Source organism: Cervus elaphus, chromosome 29, assembly GCF_910594005.1.
Source record: "Cervus elaphus chromosome 29, mCerEla1.1, whole genome shotgun sequence".
Taxonomy (NCBI): domain Eukaryota; kingdom Metazoa; phylum Chordata; class Mammalia; order Artiodactyla; family Cervidae; genus Cervus; species Cervus elaphus.
In genome coordinates this window covers 35049819-35072329 of record NC_057843.1, presented here as the reverse complement: position 1 = coordinate 35072329, position 22511 = coordinate 35049819, and the positions used below count along the sequence as shown (strand labels likewise).

Genomic DNA, 22511 nt, shown 5'->3' with positions numbered 1-22511 from the left:
TTTAGGGCATTCTTGCTGTAAAATGGAGGCTTGCTTCAGCAGGCAGAAAATTAATGTTCTAAACAGTAAGCCTGAATTCACTCTCATTATGGACTGAACTCTGAAACAGTTAAGAAATCTTAGGTATTTGTCACCAGATTCAAGTGGTACTTTTTAAAAATGATGATGACATTGATATTGAGGCCATGATGCTGATATTGATAATGATATGATATGATAATATGATTATATTGATAAATATGTACACAAAACTGTAGAGTCCTCTACTTATCTTTTCTATAACTATGAAGGGTTTTTTTTTTAAACTGTTCACTGAGATTCTGTTTTTTTTTTTTTCCACTTCCCTATGAATAATACATCCATGTGCTTAAACTGTGAATAAAGAACGCCTTGGTAAATATATTTACAAGATGCTCAATCCCAGATTTTGTGTATAAGTGTCAACGTATGGGGAAAAAAGGGCTTGAAAGTTTTTAAAATATATCCATTTCAAGTCCTTTTCTCATTCCATTTATGTTCTAAATTCACAGAGATAGCCAAATGTCCCACTTCTCAATGAACCACAATTTAGTTACAACTCTATTAAAAATATCACACATTTTAGAATGAATCTACTATGCATCTTGGGAGAATAAAGTTCCAAAGTTACTTTGAGACTTAATTTTTTGTCAAATATGCCATAATTTAATATATATGTGTGTGTAGTGAGAGAACATCCCCTGGCTTAATGTAGAGAAGGGTTTAAACATTTTTAATACTAATTTTAATTTTTATTTTTTTGGTCTTATTGAGAAATATCTGACATACATCACTGCATAAGGTTTAAGGTGTATAGAATGAAAGTTTAATTTACATATATGGTGATATGATTACTACAATAACTTTAGTTAACATCCATCATCTCATATAGATATAAGAAAATAATTTTTTTTCTCCTTGTGATGAGAACTCAGTATATAATCTCTTAATAACTTATGATTGTTACCTGTCATTGTGTGATTATATTTCGGAACTATTTCCTACGTTTAGGCCTGTCCAGTTCAACAAACGAACTATATATCCCATATTAGCACCCCATTAGGTGCTAATGTTATAATTTCCAATTTGAAAATCCTATTTAACACCTGGTATTGATTATAGCATCTCTAGGCCAGATGCTGTATTTGCCAGTGGAGACAGAAGAGGTAACAAAAATCAGTCACACTCAAACTCTCACAGGCTTTAGAAACTAGTGAAACCAAAAAATACATATACTGTTACAGATACTAAAGATTCACAGGCCAAGTCTCAATATTATTTGATGTATCTGCTTTGTGTTAAAATGATTAATTTTTTCTGGATGTGTTTATATGATGCTCATTAGGACTCATGTACTGAGCAGAATTCGTGCTTTGAAAGGTTTACTATTATAATTTAATCTTTATTACAAGAGTTTGTCAAGAAGTCATCACTACTAGTATGTCTGATGTCAAAATTCTCTTTGACAAAAAAGTTCACTTTAATTTAAACTAAAAAGTCTATGTGCACCAAAGGTTACATACATACACATCTTTTTCTATCTGATGTAGGAAGTGTTTCTTAAAGATTAAGATATTCTTTTTATGTTTAAATCATTATAAATATTTGATCTTCAAACAAACACAATTTTAAATTTATCATTTGTAAATTACAGTCCAGATTTCAATTTTACCAGTGTAATTAATTAGGCCCTTTATGCACTTGGTCATTTATTTCAAAAATGAGTAAAATCTCAATGTTCTGAGTTTTGTAGCTGCTATATTTCTTTTAACTGGGAATAACTTTAATTTGCCAAAACGTAAATTAGGCTATGAAGCAGATCAGAAACTCAGGTAGGAGGAAGTGAGTGTTATATTAGGTATTAGCTGGAGGTCCCAGTACCCTGTAAGAACCAGTCTATAAATCACAGGCATGATGTTGTATGCTTCTTCTAATTTTCCTCTGTGCAGCTTATCACCTATTTTACTCCTCCAGAATGAGTAAATTTATATCATAAGGCTCCTTCAAAACACCCCCAGAAACGATATCTGATGCATGTTTTACCAACTACAGTGCACTGAGCTTTCTCGAGTAAATACAACTGATTTCTTCAATAGGTTTATCAACTATCAACCTGTTTGAGTATGTTTCTTCCAGAGCAGTTCTTTACACTAACACAATGGAGCAAAAGTTCTCATTCTAGTCCATGCTACTTTTAAAACACAGGTGTGAAGTATAGTGGATAACTAAACTTGCTGCCCAGTACCCATTCTCCTTCCAAATTACAGGAACTTGAATTGCCTCTAGGAAAACACTGCTCCTTCATTTCAAACCACAGAGTTGAATGGAACTGACTTCATTTCCAGCAACAGAGGTAGATTCTGCTTAACTTAGTCAGCCTGTACCATCCAGCTATTCACAAAGATTGATTCTGGGATGAACATGTAACTCAGGAAGATCCAATAGCAGAGGAAGTTCTCACTCATCCTCTAGTCTTGGATGTGGGAGGATGGGAGGCTGCATCTTTCCATCTTAAGGGAAAGCAGTCTGAAAATGAGGTTACGGATAGATGCGAAAAACACTATTTGAGCCCTGATACAAGTAGGACAACAGTCAGTCATATGAACCCTCAAATTCTCTTTTTAAAAAAGTCAGAGCCATTTATAGTGAACTTTTCCATCCCCAAAAACATAAAGAATGACATATCTCAGTGATTACAACACCTTGTTTAAGAGTAAAACAAGTAACATACAAACCAAAAACCCAACAGATACATTCTTCCCCCAGAGAAACAGAACAATGGACCTAATACCTCAAATCTTTGATTGCTGACTTTCTTTCCCTTTTTGTTCCAGACAATTTTAGGTCTTGGGTCTCCTGTAGCTTGGCAAATGAAGGAGGCAACTCCGCCAGAGACCCCTGTCTGGTCAACGGGAGTTCGCGTGAATCTTGGAGGTGCTAAAATAAAAAAGAAACAGACATCATAATGAGATGGAAAATTGAAACACAGATTATTATCTCACCGCACTGCTCTCTCCACAGCCCTCAACCCTAAGTCAGTCAATACATATATAATACACATATAAATATACTGGGATGACAAAATTAGGAAAGCACCTTTTAATTTGAGGGTAAATAAAAGGGGAAGGCGGTAACTTTCTGGTCAAGTCATCTGTTAGCAGTTTTAATGCTGAGACCAGTATTAAGGCAGAGATCCAATAACATTCGAAAAGGAACATCACACATTAATTTTTATTACCAGTATTAAAAAAATCCAATTTGTCCTCTGTAACAAAATGAGCTCATCAATCAAAGTGAGTAAAATTTTAGCTCTTTGCTTTGATGCTGCTATCAGGACGCTGCCAGAAAGCAGCAATGCCACTGCTAAGCTATTAAAATAAGTGACATTTAAGAGAAATTCTAGGAAATTTTAAAGAGACTGGAAATACAGCCTTGAGTTAGAAGGTTTAGCAAGAAACAGAAATAGGAGAAAATGGTACAGTGACTCCAACCCAGATATTGTGTGCTGTCTTACTTGAAACTTAACTCCACAATTTGCATAAAAAGATGAGTCAAGAAGCCTCCAAAGTCATAGCAAGGAAAGTAAGTTCTGTAAAGAAAAATGTAGACTTCAAGACTCTAGGACAAAAGGCTAAAAGTGGGAGGTTTTCCAAATGCCCTTCATCTCCTTTAAATGTAATATTTACTTTCCTTCTTAAAAATCTGCTTGTTATCCATCATATATTTCCAGATCTAGAAATTCATTAAATGAGAATTATATACAATGGAGATAAACGCTTATGGACAAAATACTCACCATTATCTCTTATTTACAAAGATTATAAATACATAAATGTCAATTTGAGTATTTATAGGAATCGATAGTGAGATCAGCTATGGCATAATCATCAAACAGTAAACATTATATTTATAAACATATGCCATGAGAAATACTTATGATTCAATGGTAAGCCAGATAAGCACCACACAAAGTTATACATGAGGGATAACAGGTAAAGAAAAACACACCCCAAAAAAGATGGCACAAAATATGCTAAAATATTAACAATCGTGCAGGGGTGGGGGGGAGAAGGTGTTCTAATTATTTTTCCTCCTCTTCACATTTTTCTTGCATCCTTGAGTTTTTACAATTATGTTATAGTTGGACATTTTTTTTAACTCAAAAACATTTTACCTCACTATTTTATTTTCTATTTTCTTATCCCTACGATCAAAAAAAAGAACAAAGAAACAAAAAGAGTTTTCTCTTCTCTCTTGCTGTAATTCACCTGTATGTCATTGAAATAAGGTTTTAAGTAACCATAGCTAATGTTTATTTTGAAAACTCTCCTTAGATTTTAAGAAAGAAGAAAATAGCAAAGTCCATCACTATTTGCTCGTCACCACTATTTTCTCTGCCTTGTTTTCAGGTTTCCCACGTGATGCTGCTGCTGGCCCAGTGATGTGTGTCCTGACCCTCATCATGGTTTTCCTTGAGTCAAGGAAGGCAGACTGCCCTCTCAGCACCAGTGGGCTACAGGTCACAGGGTCGCAAAGAATCAGACACAACTGAAGTAACCTAGCGCGCACACACACACGTACGCACGCACACACACAGACACACATGCACACATGCCTCATTTTGAGATGCAAAACTTTCCTCTTTCTTGTATATAAATATGAAGTGTGAAATAAATAATTTTGCAGAGATCCCTTTCAGGTTTAAGGTATTAACTTCCACAATGACGCAAAGAACGGAGAAGTGAGGGGAGTGGCGTATTTGCAATGCTGATAAAGGAACATGAATCTCCACTTCATCAGCAAATTCAACTTGATAGTAGCTCTGGTGAAAACCAGGCCCCCATTTGTTCAGAAACCCGAGGAATGAAAGCAAACTCTGACAATGCTGCTAGATATCACATCCAATAGCATCTCGGGATAGCAATACAAACTAGATAATTACCAGAACTGCGAGTAATGTTTAAAGTGATTTCAAATTGACTAACAGTGAGAGGAACAAAAAATACAGTATACTGATGTCAACTGTCTGTCACAAACAAAACAGATATTAAACTTTTTGTTTATGTTTTTCATTCTGCTGTTCCAAACAATGTAAATGGATAATAACCACATGTTTGTCAGCATCTAATATGGAAATTATAATTATGGAATTGAAATTCCTAGGGAGTTTTCCCTGAAAAAAACATATTGCATTGCTATAGTAAGTGATACAACATATCATTTTTAGGTACTTTATTTTTCACATTCCATAGCTTAAAAATTGGAAAACCAATTTTAATAAACCAGTCTCCCATTTTAGTTGAAATTTCTTGCAAGAATGTATGGACTGGGCAGAGGGATGTTGTATACAATGACATTGTACTAATCAGAAACTGAATAAACAAAGAAGGTAGGATGCCATTTTTCCTGCACTGGGATTTTTTTTTTAAAGGGGTAGTATCCTAGTTGGCATCCTAAATTTGGAGATTATGACAATCTGCAAAGAGGTAATATTCTGCCTGCCAGTGCAGGAGATGTGGGTTCGATCCCTGGGTCGGCAAGATCCCCTGGAGAGGGAAATGGCAACCCACTCCAGGATTCTTGTCAGGAGAACCCCCATGGACAGAGGAGCCTGGAGGGCTACAGTCCATTGGCTCACAAGAGTCAGATATTAGCGACTAAATAACAACAACAAATTATTCAGCAAAGTGTTTCCTAGATACTGAGCCAGATTATTATAAAACTTGTAAGTCTTACCTCTAAATGGAAAGCAAAGGAGGCAAGTTACCATTTTCTAAAAAAAAAATATTCAGATGTGTTTTTCATTTTCTGTTCATACCATACAGTTCTCAGGCAAACACTGACGAGCTTAAGAATCTACCAAAGATATGATCACTGGATGTTACTGCAAGCATTTTATTTATTTTTAAATTTAATTGATAATTTTATTTTTTTAATTTTTATTGAAGCATGGTTGATTTATAACATTGTACTAGTTTCAGGGGTATAGCAATGTGATTCAGTTATACATATACATATAACCACTCTTTTTTACATTCTTTTCCCATATAGGTCATTACAAGGTACTAAGTAGAATCCTGTAAGAATTTTATTTCAAACGATGAAGTCAGTAGAATTAACCTAATGAGTTGTGGACATTTTGGGGGGGGAGAAGAAAAAACAGAATCTGTTTCAAATCTGGGACTGTTTTCCTATATCCCACTACCTACCACTGTAGTGACTCAGCCTTCTTCAAAAAACAGCCCTTAAATTTACTCTTTAAAAACAAACACAAGAAATGAAATTGAAAAACTGTTGTGTTTTTAAAAAGGCATATCAAGCATTTGCACACAGAATTTTTATTTTAATTTTTTTTCTAAATATAGAAATATTAGGCTTCATAGACAAGAAAATCATCGCTTTCTTATGGGATCCGATGTCAATTTTTCTACATTTGTCCACCAAATCCAAACCACAGAATGGATATATGCCATTACTCTATGATACAAAGTTAAGACTCCAGATAACACAGCAAATCCTTTCAGTAAGCATGTCTGTAGCATCCTAAAATGCTAATAATCTTGGTTGGTCAGCCTCTAACAGTGACACCGTCAATGCTAGGCAGATGACCAAAAGGTAAGAGATGAGAAAGAAAGAAGAGTAAACATAAGTCCAGCAAACACTGGAGGCAAGTAAAAATCTTAATTCCCAGAGGAATCTAACAACACAAAGCACCTACCCCCCCTCTTCTCTGTATCTCTGCTTAACAGAAGAAACTAAATGTATCTTCTGGCTTCTTCTGTCATGCTGCTAAGTCACTTCAGTCGTGTCCGACTCTGTGCAACCCCATCCCTGGGATTCTCCAGGCAAGAACACTGGCGTGGGTTGCCATTTCCTTCTCCAATGCATGAAAGTGAAAAGTGAAAGTGAAGTTGCTCAGTCATGTCTGACTCTTCGAGACCCCATGGACTGCAGCCCACCAGGCTCCTCCGTCCATGGAATTTTCCAGGCAAGAACACTGGAGTGGGGTGCCATTGTCTTCTCCGTCTTCTGTCATGGATATACTCAAATTTAAGTCATTCTCCGACTTAAATGCTCCGAAGGTGGGAAGAAAGAGAAGATAATCCAAGTAAAAGAACAAAACAAAGATTTCCACTACAAAGTCACACCATAGGACAGCCTCAGGTCTGAACAATAAAAGTCCCAACGACTATCCCATGAAATACAACCACAAATGTTATAGTTGTTTTAAGAAAAAGAGAAACATCAGGAGTGTAAAGACAGAGAGAAAGATATTAAACTTTACAGTCACTAACATTCAGATAGGCACTCTTCCATTTTTGTAGCTAACTGCCACGGCTATCCACTTAGAGCTGCCAGCTCCATGCACGTCTGTTCAAGTCGGTTCTGACAAGTGAGGAGTATGACTTTTCATTAAACGAATGCCAAGCAGAGGTCAAATTACTGTTGGACCCAGAAAGTTGATTTTCTAAATGGAAAATAGACAAGCCAAACATGCATATGAGTCAGAACAGAGGCACGGTGGATATTCTAGACCATGTCTGCCATGCTCACGTGTTGTTCAAAGACTGCATTCCCGGGATGCATTCACAGAACAGACAGGAGCTCCAGGAATCCAGTAGATTTTTATTTCCTACACAGCTCGAGATGAGCCACAGGCTGCTGACTGATATTTTTCTTCCATAGATTGCTTTTTACAGTACAAACAACACACAGTGCCCTTAATGAAATGATTGTAATATTTTAATGCTAGATCAGGTCTACAGTTGTTAGGCTTCTGAAGACAAGATGATAAGCCCAAAGACCACTTAAGGTGTTTAAATTCAGGAGACCCTACCAAAACCAGCAAATTGTCTTTGACCGTTCTAAACAAACTGCACTACTGAGGACAAAACCTCCCTTTAGTATGCTATGTTATACAGAGCTAGATATTAGCTGGGAGAACCACTGAAGTCCACTAGCATCATCCACGGAAGAAAAGGATTTATGAAAAATTCTTCAAGGTTAAGAAAACGACTCAGATTTGTGGTAACTGGATTAGCAAACTGAGAATCATCTCTAAGGCCGGCCCTTGCAAAGGGCCATGTGTTACAGAAATGAAGACATGAGCCGATGGTGCCATTTGTCTAATTTAATTCTAATGAATAAGCCACTTCTGCAGACATCAAAGAAATATGTCTGTCGCACGGGAAACAAAACTAACAGCATGTAACTAATTGTCTTTGTTTCTTTCAGCTGATTAACATTTCCTTAAAAAGTTTTGTTTTTAAAGGCGCATTTGTCATAATAATGTACTTAAAATCTTGAAAGAGGAAGGTTAATAATGTTACTAAATGATACTGAGGGAGAGGATGAGGAAATGTTTCGTAAAAATAAATAGGCAGTCCTGTCTCTAGGAATCCACTTCCTCCCTAAAAGTTGTCTGTAGAATTTATGAGACTGTCAGCTGACCTCATCTCTGTTCTTTCTTTCTCTGGAAGAATAAGGCTGAGGGCTCTGAAAGGAAGCTCAGGAATGGAGACCCAGAGGTGGATGAGAAATGCAAAGCACAGGAGGTGAATCTGGGATGACGTTAAGAGCCATGGCCAGGTCTGAAGGTTTAGGGAGAGAAGAACCATTCTCATAGGGTTTACATTCCTGTCCAGCCACAATACACTCTACCACCACTGACCCAAACATACAAAACGGCCAAAGTCTGTGTGGATGATGAATTTTCTGTTATGACTCATTGGAGTAGACAGGAAACACGGCCAACATAGCAGGACAATCGTGCAGGCTCATGAGAAGGGAAGAGAGGGGAGGTCCCAAACTTGGCGTATAACTCTTTAGAGAGCCAGAATTCCGGAACAAGACACCAGACTGAACTGGTGTCTATAGCAAATGTTCTTCTACATAAAGCAGGACCTCTGGGAACATCTATACTATCAAAAGGAATCTGAACAGGGTCACCTCTGACATCCATGGTCAGGATGGACTTCAAAGACTATTTGTGAGTCATCAATGAAATTCAAGAGACCTGGGTTCTATCCCTGGGTTGGGAAGATCCCCTAGAGAAGGGATAGGCTTTACCCACTCCAGTTTTCTTACCTGGAGAATACAACGGACCGTAAAGTCCATGGGGTCGCAAAGAGCTGCACACAATTGAGCAACTTTCATTTTCTTTTTTTTTTTTCTTTCTAAATGTATGTAGTACTGCAAAGCTTTCTATTATTCTATAAAATAAGAGCGATGGTATAATCTTACAGGACTATGGAAAAAATTGCACATAAGATATATAAAACATTTGGTCCAATGCTTGGAATTCACTGGAAAGTAGTTATTTCTTTATCCCATTTTGATATGTAATGCTCCTTAAATCATTTTTAACAGCTAAAATATAGTGGAGTTGTATTAAAAAGAAAATATCACAGATGCCTCAAAAACAGTCTTTGAAGGTCCACCCCTGGCTATGGATGTCAGAGGTGACCCAGTTCATATTCCATGTGATAGAATAGATGTTCCCAGAAGTCCTGGTTTATGTACAAGAACATCTGCTCTAGAAACCATTCAGCCTGGTGTCTTGTGCCGGGATTCTAAAAAATTCCAAGCACTGGACTGAATGTTTCATATATCTTATATGCAAGGTTTTCCAGAGTCCTGTAAGATTATACCATCATTCTTACTTTATAGAATAATAGAAATCTTTAGAGTACTACATACATTTAGAATGAAAGAAAGAGGAAGGGAGAAAATGGGAAAAAAAGGAAGGAAGGCTCACTGAGGTTTAGAGTGAGTCATGGACTTTTGATCTAATTGTGCAGTCCTGATATTTATACTGTTCCAAATTAGAAGATGGAAAGTGACAAAGATGCTACACAGACAATATGGTATAACTCAATTTATTGCATATTTTCAAATCAAGTCTGTTTTAGTTAACCATAAGAAGTATACTGGCTGTTTTCTCAAGGGTTTAGTGAGTACTTCGTGTTGTATTACAGCAATTATTTTTCACTTTATAAGTGAGAAAGTTCACCCAGAATGTCCATGGGTGTTCTTTTTCCTCATTTCTAATAACCAGAGTACATCATCAGAAACGCTGGACTGGAGGAAGCACAAGCTGGAATCAGGATTGCCAGGAGAAATATCAATAACCTCAGATATGCAGATGACACCACCCTTACGGCAGAAAGTGAAGAGGAACTAAAGAGCCTCTTGATGAAAGTGAAAGAGGAGAGTGAAAAAGTTGGCTTAAAGCTCAACATTCAGAAAACTAAGATCATGGCATCTGGTCCCATCACTTCATGGCAAATAGATGGCAAAACAGTGGCTGACTTTATTTTTCTGGGCTCCAAAATCACTACAGATGGTGACTGCAGCCATGGCATTAAAAGATGCTTACTCCTTGGAAGGAAAGTTATGACCAATCTAGACAGCGTATTAAAAAGCAGAGACATTACTTTGCCAACAAAGGTCCGTCTAGTCAAGGCTATGGTTTTTCTAGTAGTCATGCATGGATGTGAGAGTTGGACTATAAAGAAAGCTGAGCGCAGAAGAATTGATGCTTTTGAACTGTGATGTTGGAGAAGACTCTTGAGAGTCCCTTGGACTGCAAGGAGATCAGTCCTCAGTGTTCATTGGAAGGACTGATGTTGAAGCTGAAACTCCAATACTTTGGCCACCTGATGCAAAGAGCTGACTCATGTGAAAAGATTCTGATGCTGGGAGGTACTGGGGGCAGGAGGAGAAGGGGATTACAGAGGAGAGATGGTTGGATGGCATCACCGACTCAATGGACATGGGTTTGGGTAGACTCCGGGAGTTGGTGATGGACAGGGAGGCCTGGCGTACTATGGTTCATGGGGTCGCAAAGAGTCAGACACGACTGAGTGACTGAACTAAACTGAACTGAACTGAGTAGCCAGTTGAAATCAGGGATAAATTAAGTATGAAGCCTGGGCAAAAGACAAATATCAAAGCCACAAAATTCATAAATAAAGCACACAAGCTCCAAGTGTAGTATGGTAGAACACTTTTGCAGTTTTCTGCATATACATTTTAATTTGTTCATGATGGCAAAAGACAAGAAAATTCTTCATACCCATTCCCTCTTTTCCTTTTCTAGACATCCCGACAATATATTCTATGCATGTCTAGACCATTAATTTATTAAGGTTTCAGCTCCCAATCCCTGACCACTAAAATGGCTACTAGAGTATTCTCCCACCAGATAGAGATGTCTATGCTTCTATATGACTATCAATATTTAAGGAAACTAAAGATTGATATGTATACAACAGAAAGGAAGGGGAGAGGGAGAAAGGAAAGGAAGAAAAGAAGACAGGAAGAGATTTGATTTCATGAAAAGGTATCCCCCACTTGAACTTTTCCTCAGTGCCAGGTGGTCCTTATTTCTGTTGTTTGAAAGATTATCTAGCAACATCTCCACATCATTACGTTAAAAACACACCATGTCATCTGTCCTCCCAGTCCTACTTCTCTTCCTAAGTTTTCATGTGTGTCTGTGGCAGTCCCATTCCCACCAACACCCAGCCCTGACGCCTCAGCCTTTTGTCTTCTTGGAAATCAATATCTCACATCACTGCGGATCCTTCTTTTCCTTTGAGTTTTTGTTAAATGCATCTATAACTAAAGCCCTTTTCCACTCAAAATAAATAAACAAACAAGCTTTAACAACTTCCTGTTGGCAAATAAACCAGAAATTTTGTTGGCCTTTAAGATCTTTGAGAGCTGTTGCCAAACTATTTTTCCAAATATATTTCCACCATTGCCCATCAAGAACCTAAAATCCTGCCTCGATGCCCTGGTACAAGCTGTTCCCTTGCATATAATGCCTTCTCGTCCATTTAAAAACTTATAGAATTTACCCATTTTTCAACCTCTAACAAAATATCTGAAGTCTTCTTTGATCCTCCCATGTGGATAAGATTCACTATCCTTTAAACTTTCTTATCATACCTTCTGTATCTCTTCTATGAGTTTAAGCAGTCTATCATTTATTACAGCTCTTTTATACATATGTATTTCTCTCTCTGTACATTTACTGAATCCTGAGAAAAGCATCTGTGATCTGGTCAACTCAGAAGTCTCATTAACTCCTAGTCACACCAAGGACATAGTAAATGTTCAATACATACTTAGAACTGAAAAAGGGCTTCCCAAGTTACTATACCCTCTAATATTTGGCTGTACATTTTCAGTCCTTAAGATGGCTAATACTGTTAAAAACATGATAACCCTGCTTTCATTTGAATTACATTTGCTTAGAGCTTGATAAATTAACTGAAAAATACAAATTTCATGTAATATATTGTACATGACACGGCAAAGCACTGATATGACATGGTGGGAAACTAATGGATCCATATCAGGCCTTAAGGTTGCAAAATACAGCATATCCAAATTACAGACTCATGCATCCTACCTAGGACTCAATGTATGAACTGAGTAATGAATTGAATGTACTGAATGTAATACAATGGATCTCACCTCGCTCATGAATATCATTGCACCTCACTGTTATCACAGAGCTCTTCTATTTTCTGCCACTTCTTGTGTTTTTTTTTTAAATAAATTGACTTTATTGTTCTGACTGTACATTCTTAATATAAGTAAATTAGAAAACATAAATTAAAGGAAGGTATTTTAAAGCTTTTTCCAATGGTTTCTAATGTTTCCAGTGGTCATCCCTTTGATGAATGAAGATTTTTGTTATGTCTGCTCTCTCATACTTTCTACAAAAGAGATTAATACACTGTATGATTATTTTATACTCTTTTTACTTAAAATATATTGTGAACATCTTTATGCCCATAAATATTTAAATGGAAGAGTATTTTATAGTAAAAGCATACAGATATATCTTTATTTACTGTTAAACACTGAGGTTGTTTCCAATTTTTTAGTGTTATAAAAACACTTCAGTGATTATTCCTATAGTTATATCCCTATACATGTCATTCTTATATGTAATTCATTTCTACATATAAAACTCACAATCATTCATTTCTACATGTAAAATTAAAGGATTAAAAAATTCTACATTTCTAAGATGTTTTATACATCTCAACACATTATCATAAAAAAAACTCATATTCACAGGAGGAATATATATGAGTGTCTAATTACATAGAACATTGTTAAAGCTGAAAATTAACACTTAGTCATTTGCAAAATTTTTATCCTGTTTAGTTAAACAGAGGGATAGAAGGCAGAGGTCAGAGGGTGGAGAGTTTAGAGAGGAAGAAACTGGAAAATTTACACCTTAAAAAACAATCTTCTTCAGGTACTCCTCAAATCCTGCTTTTTCCATTTCCCCTTGGGACCAATGAGGAATTCTTAGTGGTGAATACTCAAAGGCCAATGAAGAAAGAGGGCAAGGAAGAAGCATATCAAATTGAAACTACTGAAAGTAGTACTTAAATGTTACAGAAAATAATTTTTGATTTACGACAATCAAGATATGAAGTCCATTTTAGTCTTTTAAATTGTTTTCCAAAGAACAACTGAGATGAGGCTTCACATGAATTAGTCAGTGTAGAGTAGTAAAATAAGTTTCTCACTTGTCCTATTTCAAAATATATTAATACCTGGGCCATAAACACTTGTTTTACAGCCGTAAAAGTTGTGTGGCCTCATTACTGTATCTCATTATTTAATATATGGTCATGGGATATTATGACCAAAACAAACAGTCCTCTACATCCATCATGTTAGGGCCATAAAACATCTCTGAACTACTGACGTTCTTAATAAGATCAACCATACACTTTGGTATAAGACGCTATGAACACTGGTTTAGCAACACAAACTTTAGAAAGGCAGTTCCAGTGGTCCTGAATCTCTTAGACAGAATCAGTGGAGCCACTTACCATTCCTTATGTCAGACTCATGCATCCTTAATGAAAACTTGTTATCACTAGCACTATTTAGATATTCACTTAACATTTTCCACTTCAAGCCTCCAGGTTCACATACCATCTACTTATGCATTCAAAATACATAGACTGTGTATCCAGTTTTGTTCAATGGAGTGATAAAGGCCCTTAAACTGACAGATGAAGTCATGCAATCTCTGCTCATTGGTAAAGATGCAGGTGAATAACACATTATTTATTATTATTTTTTTCACCTTTCCTCTAAATGGTAATGTACTCACAAGGTTATTTAACACAGACACTATACTTAATAAAAAAAAGAAACTCTTATCTACTCCTTAGCATCTTTTCATAGTTAAGTTTTCAAATCAGATTCATTTACATCATTCACTGCTCATTTACTCATTAATCATAACTTATCACATCAGCTGTGCTGATCATCATTAAAAGTAATCATTTATTCTTCCTTCTAATGTGCTGCTTATCATGTACCTTCAAACTGGATCACACAGGAAAGGTAATTGGTTTATTTGAAAAGGAAAATGGAAAGATATAATTAAAGTGGCAAAGAAAGGGATAAATGAAAAAACAATGTCATCTTTGGCACTTTTTTCTTCTAATTCTTTTTCAATTTTATGTTACTAAATTCCAGAATACAGATTCTACTACCTCCCCTCTAAGAAATTTCCAGTAAATCAACTATGTCAATTTTGTTTTATTATTAAGGGGAACTAGAGTGATATGTGTACTGGCTTCAGTTTAGAGACCAGTAGCAAACCAGTTCCCCAAAGAGACCCACTGCTGTCATCATTAAGTGTTCAGTGTAAGCTTTGACCCGGTATGAACTGCTATAACTCTCATTTTCCAATCAAAGTGTGATGTTACCACAACTGGCAAAAGTCTGGATTGTTTTTTGTAGGATAGATACATCTTCCAGGAATAAATGTGACCACAATCTTTCATATATCAATTTCATACTGGTAAGTTAGCAAAGTTTGGAAATAGCTGAAATGTTCCCAGGTGCTAAACACAGAACGGGTATATGTGCAAACACATGTGCATACTTTCAGTTAGAGGTAAAACAGATTGCAAAATGATTGTCTCTCCTTACTGGAGAAATTCAGAAGCAGTATCATAAGAAAACCTTGTTTATAGACAAAATAGCATCTCTACAGATGCATGGTCTTTGTATGTTACAGAAGCACTCTGTCTAGGACAGAACATTGTAGAAAATGAGCTGCCTGACTTTTTATTACAAAGGCGATGTTAATTATAATGTATAGAGAGTTTTATAACAAATATGACAGTATTTCCTAAAGAAAGTCCATAATTAATACTACTTTCCAAATAAATGATGTCATGGTTTTTAAGTGCTCCCAAAGATGAAACATTTGAAAATTTCATTGTTTAAAAATATTTTCTTCCAAAACTGGTCAACCACTTGCAAAAGAATGAAACTAGAACACTTTCTAACACCATACACAAAAATAAACTCAAAATGGATTAAAGATCTAAATGTAAGACCAGAAACTATAAAACTCCTAGAGGAGAACATAGGCAAAACACTCTCCGACATAAATCACAGCAAGATCCTCTATGACCCACCTCCCAGAATATTGGAAATAAAAGCAAAACTAAACAAATGGGATCTAATGAAACTTAAAAGCTTTTGCACTACAAAAGAAACTATAAGTAAGGTGAAAAGACAGCCCTCAGATTGGGAGAAAATAATAGCAAATGAAGAAACAGACAAAGGATTAATCTCAAAAATATACAAGCAACTCCTGCAGCTCAATTCCAGAAAAATAAATGACCCAATCAAAAAATGGGCCAGAGAACTAAACAGACATTTCTCCAAAGAAGACATACAGATGGCTAACAAACACATGAAAAGGTGCTCAACATCACTCATTATTAGAGAAATGCAAATCAAAACCACAATGAGGTACCATTACACGCCAGTCAGGATGGCTGCTATCCAAAAGTCTACAAGCAATAAATGCTGGAGAGGGTGTGGAGAAAAGGGAACCCTCTTACACTGTTGGTGGGAATGCAAACTAGTACAGCCACTATGGAAAACAGTGTGGAGATTCCTTAAAAAACTGGAAATAGAACTGCCATATGACCCAGCAATACCACTTCTGGGCATACACACTGAGGAAACCAGATCTGAAAGAGACACATGCACCCCAATGTTCATAGCAGCACTGTTTATAATAGCCAGGACATGGAAGCAACCTAGATGCCCATCAGCAGATGAATGGATAAGGAAGCTGTGGTACATATACACCATGGAATTTTACTCAGCCGTCAAAAAGAATTCATTTGAACCAGTCCTAATGAGATGGATGAAACTGGAGCCCCTTATACAGAGTGAAGTAAGCCAGAAAGATAAAGAACATTACAGCATACTAACACATATATATGGAATTTAGAAAGATGGTAACGATAACCCTATATGCAAAACAGAAAAAGAGACACAGAAATACAGAACAGACTTTTGAACTCTGTGGGAGAAGGTGAGGGTGGGATGTTTCAAAAGAACAGCATGTATACTATCTATGGTGAAACAGATCACCAGCCCAGGTGGGATGCATGAGACAAGTGCTCCGGCCTGGTGCACTGGGAAGACCCAGAGGAATCGGGTGGAGAGGGAGGTGGGAGGGGGGATCGGGATGGGGAATAAGTGTAAATCTATGGCTGATTCATATCAATGTATGACAAGACCCACTGAAATGTTGTGAAGTAATTAGCCTCCAACTAATAAAAAAATTAAAAAAAAAAATATTTTCTTCCAACACAATGTTTTATATTAAGGGGTACTGTCATTTGTTAAGAAGCATGTAGATACATAATGGATAAATAATATAAAAAAAAAAAGAAAAATGATGAAAAAGTTGACTTGCCTATACACCAGAATTGTTTGACTGAAACTGATTTTAAAAATGTTTTTAAAAAATTCAGCATTATTCAAATTTGAACCAATACTCTGCTAGAGATCATTATAAGTTTAAAAGGCTTATGTTATAGCTTCATTCTGTACAACGCCTAGCATATTGTAGATATTTGATACCTGTTAAATAAAGTACAATTATTTCAGTCATATGGATAAATTAGATATGAATATATGTCCTTCCATTATTTTTTTAAAATTCACTTCCCTGTAGATTTAAAGCCAAAAATTATTTGGCAATAGTCTGCAGAATTCCAAATATACTCATTCAATATTAGGTAACTATTAGAACCAGTAACAATTTGTAGGATAATAAAAATACTCATCTGATATCCTTCCAAATGAGCACATGGAGCAAGCAAAAGAGTGGCATTTATTTTACATATTAAATCATTCTTTCTAAAATAAAACAATTTTTAATAGGAGACAGAAATTAGCACCCACACAAGCAAGTTGAATATGGGGAAAGTGTTTCTTTCATAAAATGTCTCACTAAGCTTAATCTTGCTAACCACGACTGATCTCTGCATTCTGAAAAAGAGTAGCCTGTCACCCGCCCATTCTCAAATTCTCCCCAGTGAGCTATTTGGGGGTACAAAAGATGGAAAGATGACAACTGGCTCTATGCTAGGGCTGTGAAATCATGTACCGGCAAGCAATGATAATAATAGATGATCACCCAGGGCCATGGATTGGCCTGTCCACACAGAAAACTCAAGTTGACATTAATTGGATCCTGGCACAGAGAGAATAGGGTACGATTCCTTGGTTTGTAGATGAAAACAAACCTTTAAAGAACTTTAATAAAATGAGTCCAAAATGGAACAGAGTTTAACACAATAATGTAATTCGCACTTCTTTTTTTGGTTTTTTTGGTTTTTTTAATGCTACATCTCTGTCAAATAACCCTATCAGCATTTCCATGACAGCATGCCAAACTGAGGAGGAAATGTCTCATTCTTGCTGCATGTGAACTGAAACACATACATATCACACATTTAGAAAACCAACCAGAGGAGGTTGAGGGACCTTTCCTGTCCCATCCTCACTGAAATCTGTTATGTTCCAGCCAGTCCTTTTGTTCCCATTTTCCAAACAGCATCAGATTTATCTACATAAATATCCATCTCACCTCTCTTGGTTAAAAGAAAAAAATAGATAACACTTGAATCTAAATACAAGGTAATACTACTCACGTATTCTGGAATTTCAGTTGAATTAATCTTCAAATATCAAGTCCCTGATTTGTATCCCTGGGCAGTACAGCCCCTGGTACCAGCTCATTTTGGTGCAGATTATGCATGCTTTTCTAGAGAATACATTCTCTGAGCCCCAGGAAGATGGGAGGTATTCCAAAAGAGCATAGACAGTGAGGACCTTTATTTGCCAACTGACTGCCCACCCCCCTCAACCACCACAATTCTTTAATTTACAGCTCAGGGTATTAAGGAAAAAAACAAAGGGTTTCCCCACACAGAAATAACCTTTTGGAAAAAACCTGCAAACGAGATTTTAATTACACTATTTACCAGTCATAGACTGCACGCAGAAATAAACTGAAACACTTCTTACTGTGCTTGCTTTTTTTTTTTTTTTTCTAATTTAACTGTTGCAGGCAACACCATAGCAATTTAAGCTGGTTTTCTGACAAATTATTAGGACACTTATTTTAGAAGGAAAATCAACCAATAATTACTGCCCTGGCACATGGCTATTGTTCAGAGCAGAAGCTGTGCCTGACAGCTGATGGGCGCAGTCCCCTGCTATCCTTAGAGCACATTTGCAGATACCCAGGGCCTCTTGCCAGACCAAGGCATGTAGTAGCCACCCTTTCCATCCAACCGAGCTGCACTGACCAGCCTGTGCTGAGAACACTCAAAGCACACCATTTCAGGACCTCCTACAAGGCTGGGCCGAGCTTCAGAAGCTAAAAATACTGTTTTATTTATTAACAATTCCAACTGAGCAACAACCACGGCCTTTGAGCATCATACCAAAATATCAAGGTGTAACCCTAAGCACTTCAAGTTTTAGACACACGCCTGACAGTGTTTTCATTAGTGATTCCAGATCATTATGGATGGAAGAAAATGCTTCTTCTGTATTTGCGTAACAGGAGCATTTGTGAATACACGCCAGGCCACATGTGAGCACTTCATTTTCCAGAATTAGAAAAAAGGCCTATAGATTTTCCTGACATAAGCTTTTACGCAGCACCAAATGAAAAGATAAAGGCTCCAGGATGCCAAAAGTTAAGAGATGCAGACTAATTCCTTCCCTGAATCATTACATAACTAGCCATAGTCCTTAATGTAATCAAAGGAAATGTTGCTTTAAAGTTCTTTGTAGGACCTTTGTCAAAGTTTGCTGTCTGAAGTCTCTGGGAACCTAGAGAGAGTCCCAGCTGCTTTTGAGGTGGATCTAAGAAGGCCGTGAAAGTAGATCTTTCAAAGCCGAGAGGGGAAAAACAAGAGGAGTCTAAAGGAATGGGCCACAATTAATAACTAAATATGTTATCAGTCACTCCAATTCATCAAATAAATGGACTCTGGGGCTGTCAGAGTGCCTTTTGAAAGCAAAATAAACTACAGAGAAAGATAAAACTAGTGTTTAAAATCTAGGACTCTTGAGTCCCTTGGACTGCAAGGATATCCAGCCAGTCCATCCTAAAGGAGATCAGTCCTGGGCGTTCATTGGAAGGACTGATGTTGAAGCTGAAACTCCAATACTTTGGCCACCTGATGTGAAGAGCTGACTCATTTGAAAAGACCCTGATGTTGGGAAAGATTGAGGGCAGGAGGGGAAGGGGACAAGAGAGGATGAGATGGTTGGATGGCATCACCGACTCAATGGACATGAGTTTGAGTAAACTACGGGAGTTGGTGATAGACAGGGAGGCCTGGGGTGCTGCGGTTCATGGGGTCACAAAGAGTCAGAAAAAACGGAGTGACTGAACTGAAAATCTGCAAAGCAAAGCAAAGCAATCCCAAGACTGATAGAGACGGAACTAAAAATGGAAAGCATCCGGGAATACAGACATCATTTTTGAAAGAGCTGATATGAAGGTTTATGCTCCCCTTTACCACCCAGGCAAGGGTCTTAACCATCCAACTGCTCCCACCAGTGCCGTGAACTCTGTCATGCATTCCCACATGAGGTATCGGCCTTAAGGATCCCCATGCACTTCTGCAGAGTGCCTTCCCCCCTTCCCATGCTGAATGCTTGAGGCTTGCTGAGAAAATCATAGCACTGTAAGGGCGGAAGCCAATGCCAACTCATGATCTACAGCCTCCATGGGACCTGTGTCACCTCTCAATCATCTGCCCACCCTTCACCACTCTCCAGAAGTCTGCCCTGCACTGGCCTCTCTCCTCCATGAGATTGATGAGCTCACCTCCCACTTCAACAAGAGAAAATAACTCCACCCAGTGTGAACTTGATGGCAGCCACATCCGATCTGCTGTACAAGATCTTTTAACACAGAGACAATTCTTACTACAGTTTATCCTCTTTCAGGCCCCAATTGCTTCACTTGTTTTTCTACTTCCCCTCTCACCATCACAGACAACTTGATGTATCAAATGCCGCTGCTGTCTACACAATCAACAGCTTCAGTCTCTCCCTAATAGCTACCTCCCTTTAGAACAGGATCTCTCCCCACTGATACACCAAGTCAAATCATTCTTTCTCTGTGGGACTGCTCTGTGCATTACAGAAGTTTTAGCAAAATCCCTGGCCTCCGGTCAGTAGATGTTAGTAACACTCCTTCCCCCTAGTTATGAAAAGGAAACACTGCCAAAGTCTCCTGGAAGGACTTTCTATATTTTAGAACCAACAAAGTATTGTATCTCGAGTCTGTTTCTGTTTTATTTGTTTATTATTTGTTATTATTTGTTTATTTATTTGTTATTTATTTATTGTTTTATTTTTTCACATTTTCATGGGGAGATGGAAGTGAGGAGGGGTGAGTAGGGGTAGAGGATTAACAGGTACAGTTCAGTTCAGTTCAGTCTCTCAGTCGTGTCCGACTCTTTGCGACCCCATGAATAACAGCACGCCAGGCCTCCCTGTCCATCACAAACTCCCAGAGGTTACTCAACCTCATGCCCATCGAGTCGGTGATGCCATCCAGCCATCTCATCCTCTGTCGGCCCCTTCTCCTCCTGCCCCCAATCCCTCCCAGCATAAGAGGTACACACTATCTACAAAACAAAAAACTGCAAGGATATAACATACAGCACAGGGAATGTGGCCAATATTATATAATAACTTTAGCTGGGACATAATCTACAAAATTTTGAATCACTACATTGTAACATCTGAAAATGATATTATATTGTAAATCAACTATAACCCCCCAAAAGTACTGCACCCCAGGAATCTCCACAATCCCTGGAGAAACAGGAAGGCTGGACCCTAGCTCAGACCTTGTCAGTCAATAAATCCCTACCCTATACTACTCTACTGCTTTAAATATTCCTACTGCTGCTCATTTCACATGGCTTATACTTTGTTCATCTTCTCTCTCCCCTGCTAGTCTGTAAGACAAAATAAAGGCGTGACCTATAAAGCACTCCTTAATACATAACTCCAACCAAAGATTATGCCTCAACTGAAATTTATTAAATACTAGTGATTTCAGGAGATTCAATATATGTACACCTTTTGTATATGAATGTATTTTGGTTATGGTCAAAATGCAGGGAACAAATACATATGAATTAGGAACCTACCTAAAGAAATTATTCACTAAAGTCTATGAATATAAGCCAGGGTATAGATTTACATATATACATTTACATATGTATACACACACACACAGATACACATACACAAATATATATATATATATTTATGTGTGTGTGTATATGTTATTCTTTCTTTCAAATTCAAACACTAGTGGAAATTCTAAAAGATTTTCACTTCCTCATAAATACTAAGGATTGTAATAAAGAAAAAGTATCTTAATGAAATAACCAATAATCATGCTTGGTAAAAAATAAACTTAATACATGAATATGGTAATTTGTTTCCCTTCCTATATACTTAAATGCATCCTTGGAATTTAGCCATGAGGACAATATTATTATTCAAGACCATTAACTTGCCAGGTCAGCTTCTCAAGTTGATCATGGTGTGTGATACCATTATTTCTTTCTCTCTTCTCTCTCTTAATTTTTTCCCTGTTAGCTACTTTACTGGCAGTATTTTTATTGGTCTTTCTGACAAGATTTTGTTTTTAAGTAAAACAATTTTACAAATGTGCACATAGAACAATATTAACTTATTCAAGATTCCTAAGCATGGTTTGGAAAGGTAAGTAGAATTATAATAGCTATACAATCCATGGAATCTCCAGGCCAGAATACTGGAGTGGGTAGCTGTTCCCTTCACCAGGGGATCTTCCTAACCCAAGAATTGCATTGCAGGTGGATTCTTTACCAGCTGAGCCACCAGGGAAGCCCGATATGCAAGTAATGAGAATCAAATTAAATAATCAATAGTTTAAAAAACAATTTAAGAAAGGTGAGAACATGTTTATCATAAAGTTATAAAGCCAGTCTAGTTGAGAAAGTACTCAATTCTGTGGTTACCCAAAATTCATGGAAGGTTTGTGTATAAGGAGATTTCACACATGTTATTTTTCCTAAAGCACCCAAAAAATC

The 22511-nt window shown here is 37.1% G+C and overlaps 1 protein-coding gene across 13 annotated transcripts in view; it reads right to left on the bottom strand.

The window, feature by feature from the left end:
• PTPRD (protein tyrosine phosphatase receptor type D) overlaps positions 1–22511 on the bottom strand; it is a 428379-nt gene that overhangs the window by 325045 nt on the left and 80823 nt on the right. For 8 of the 13 annotated variants that reach the window (XM_043891355.1, XM_043891351.1, XM_043891349.1 and 5 more), the window contains exon 2: positions 2807–2955. In XM_043891355.1, the coding sequence (XP_043747290.1) occupies positions 2807–2955 (149 nt within the window). The remainder of the gene's footprint in view (positions 1–2806; positions 2956–22511) is intronic. The other 5 variants (XM_043891350.1, XM_043891359.1, XM_043891361.1 and 2 more) reach the window with 1 other exon arrangement.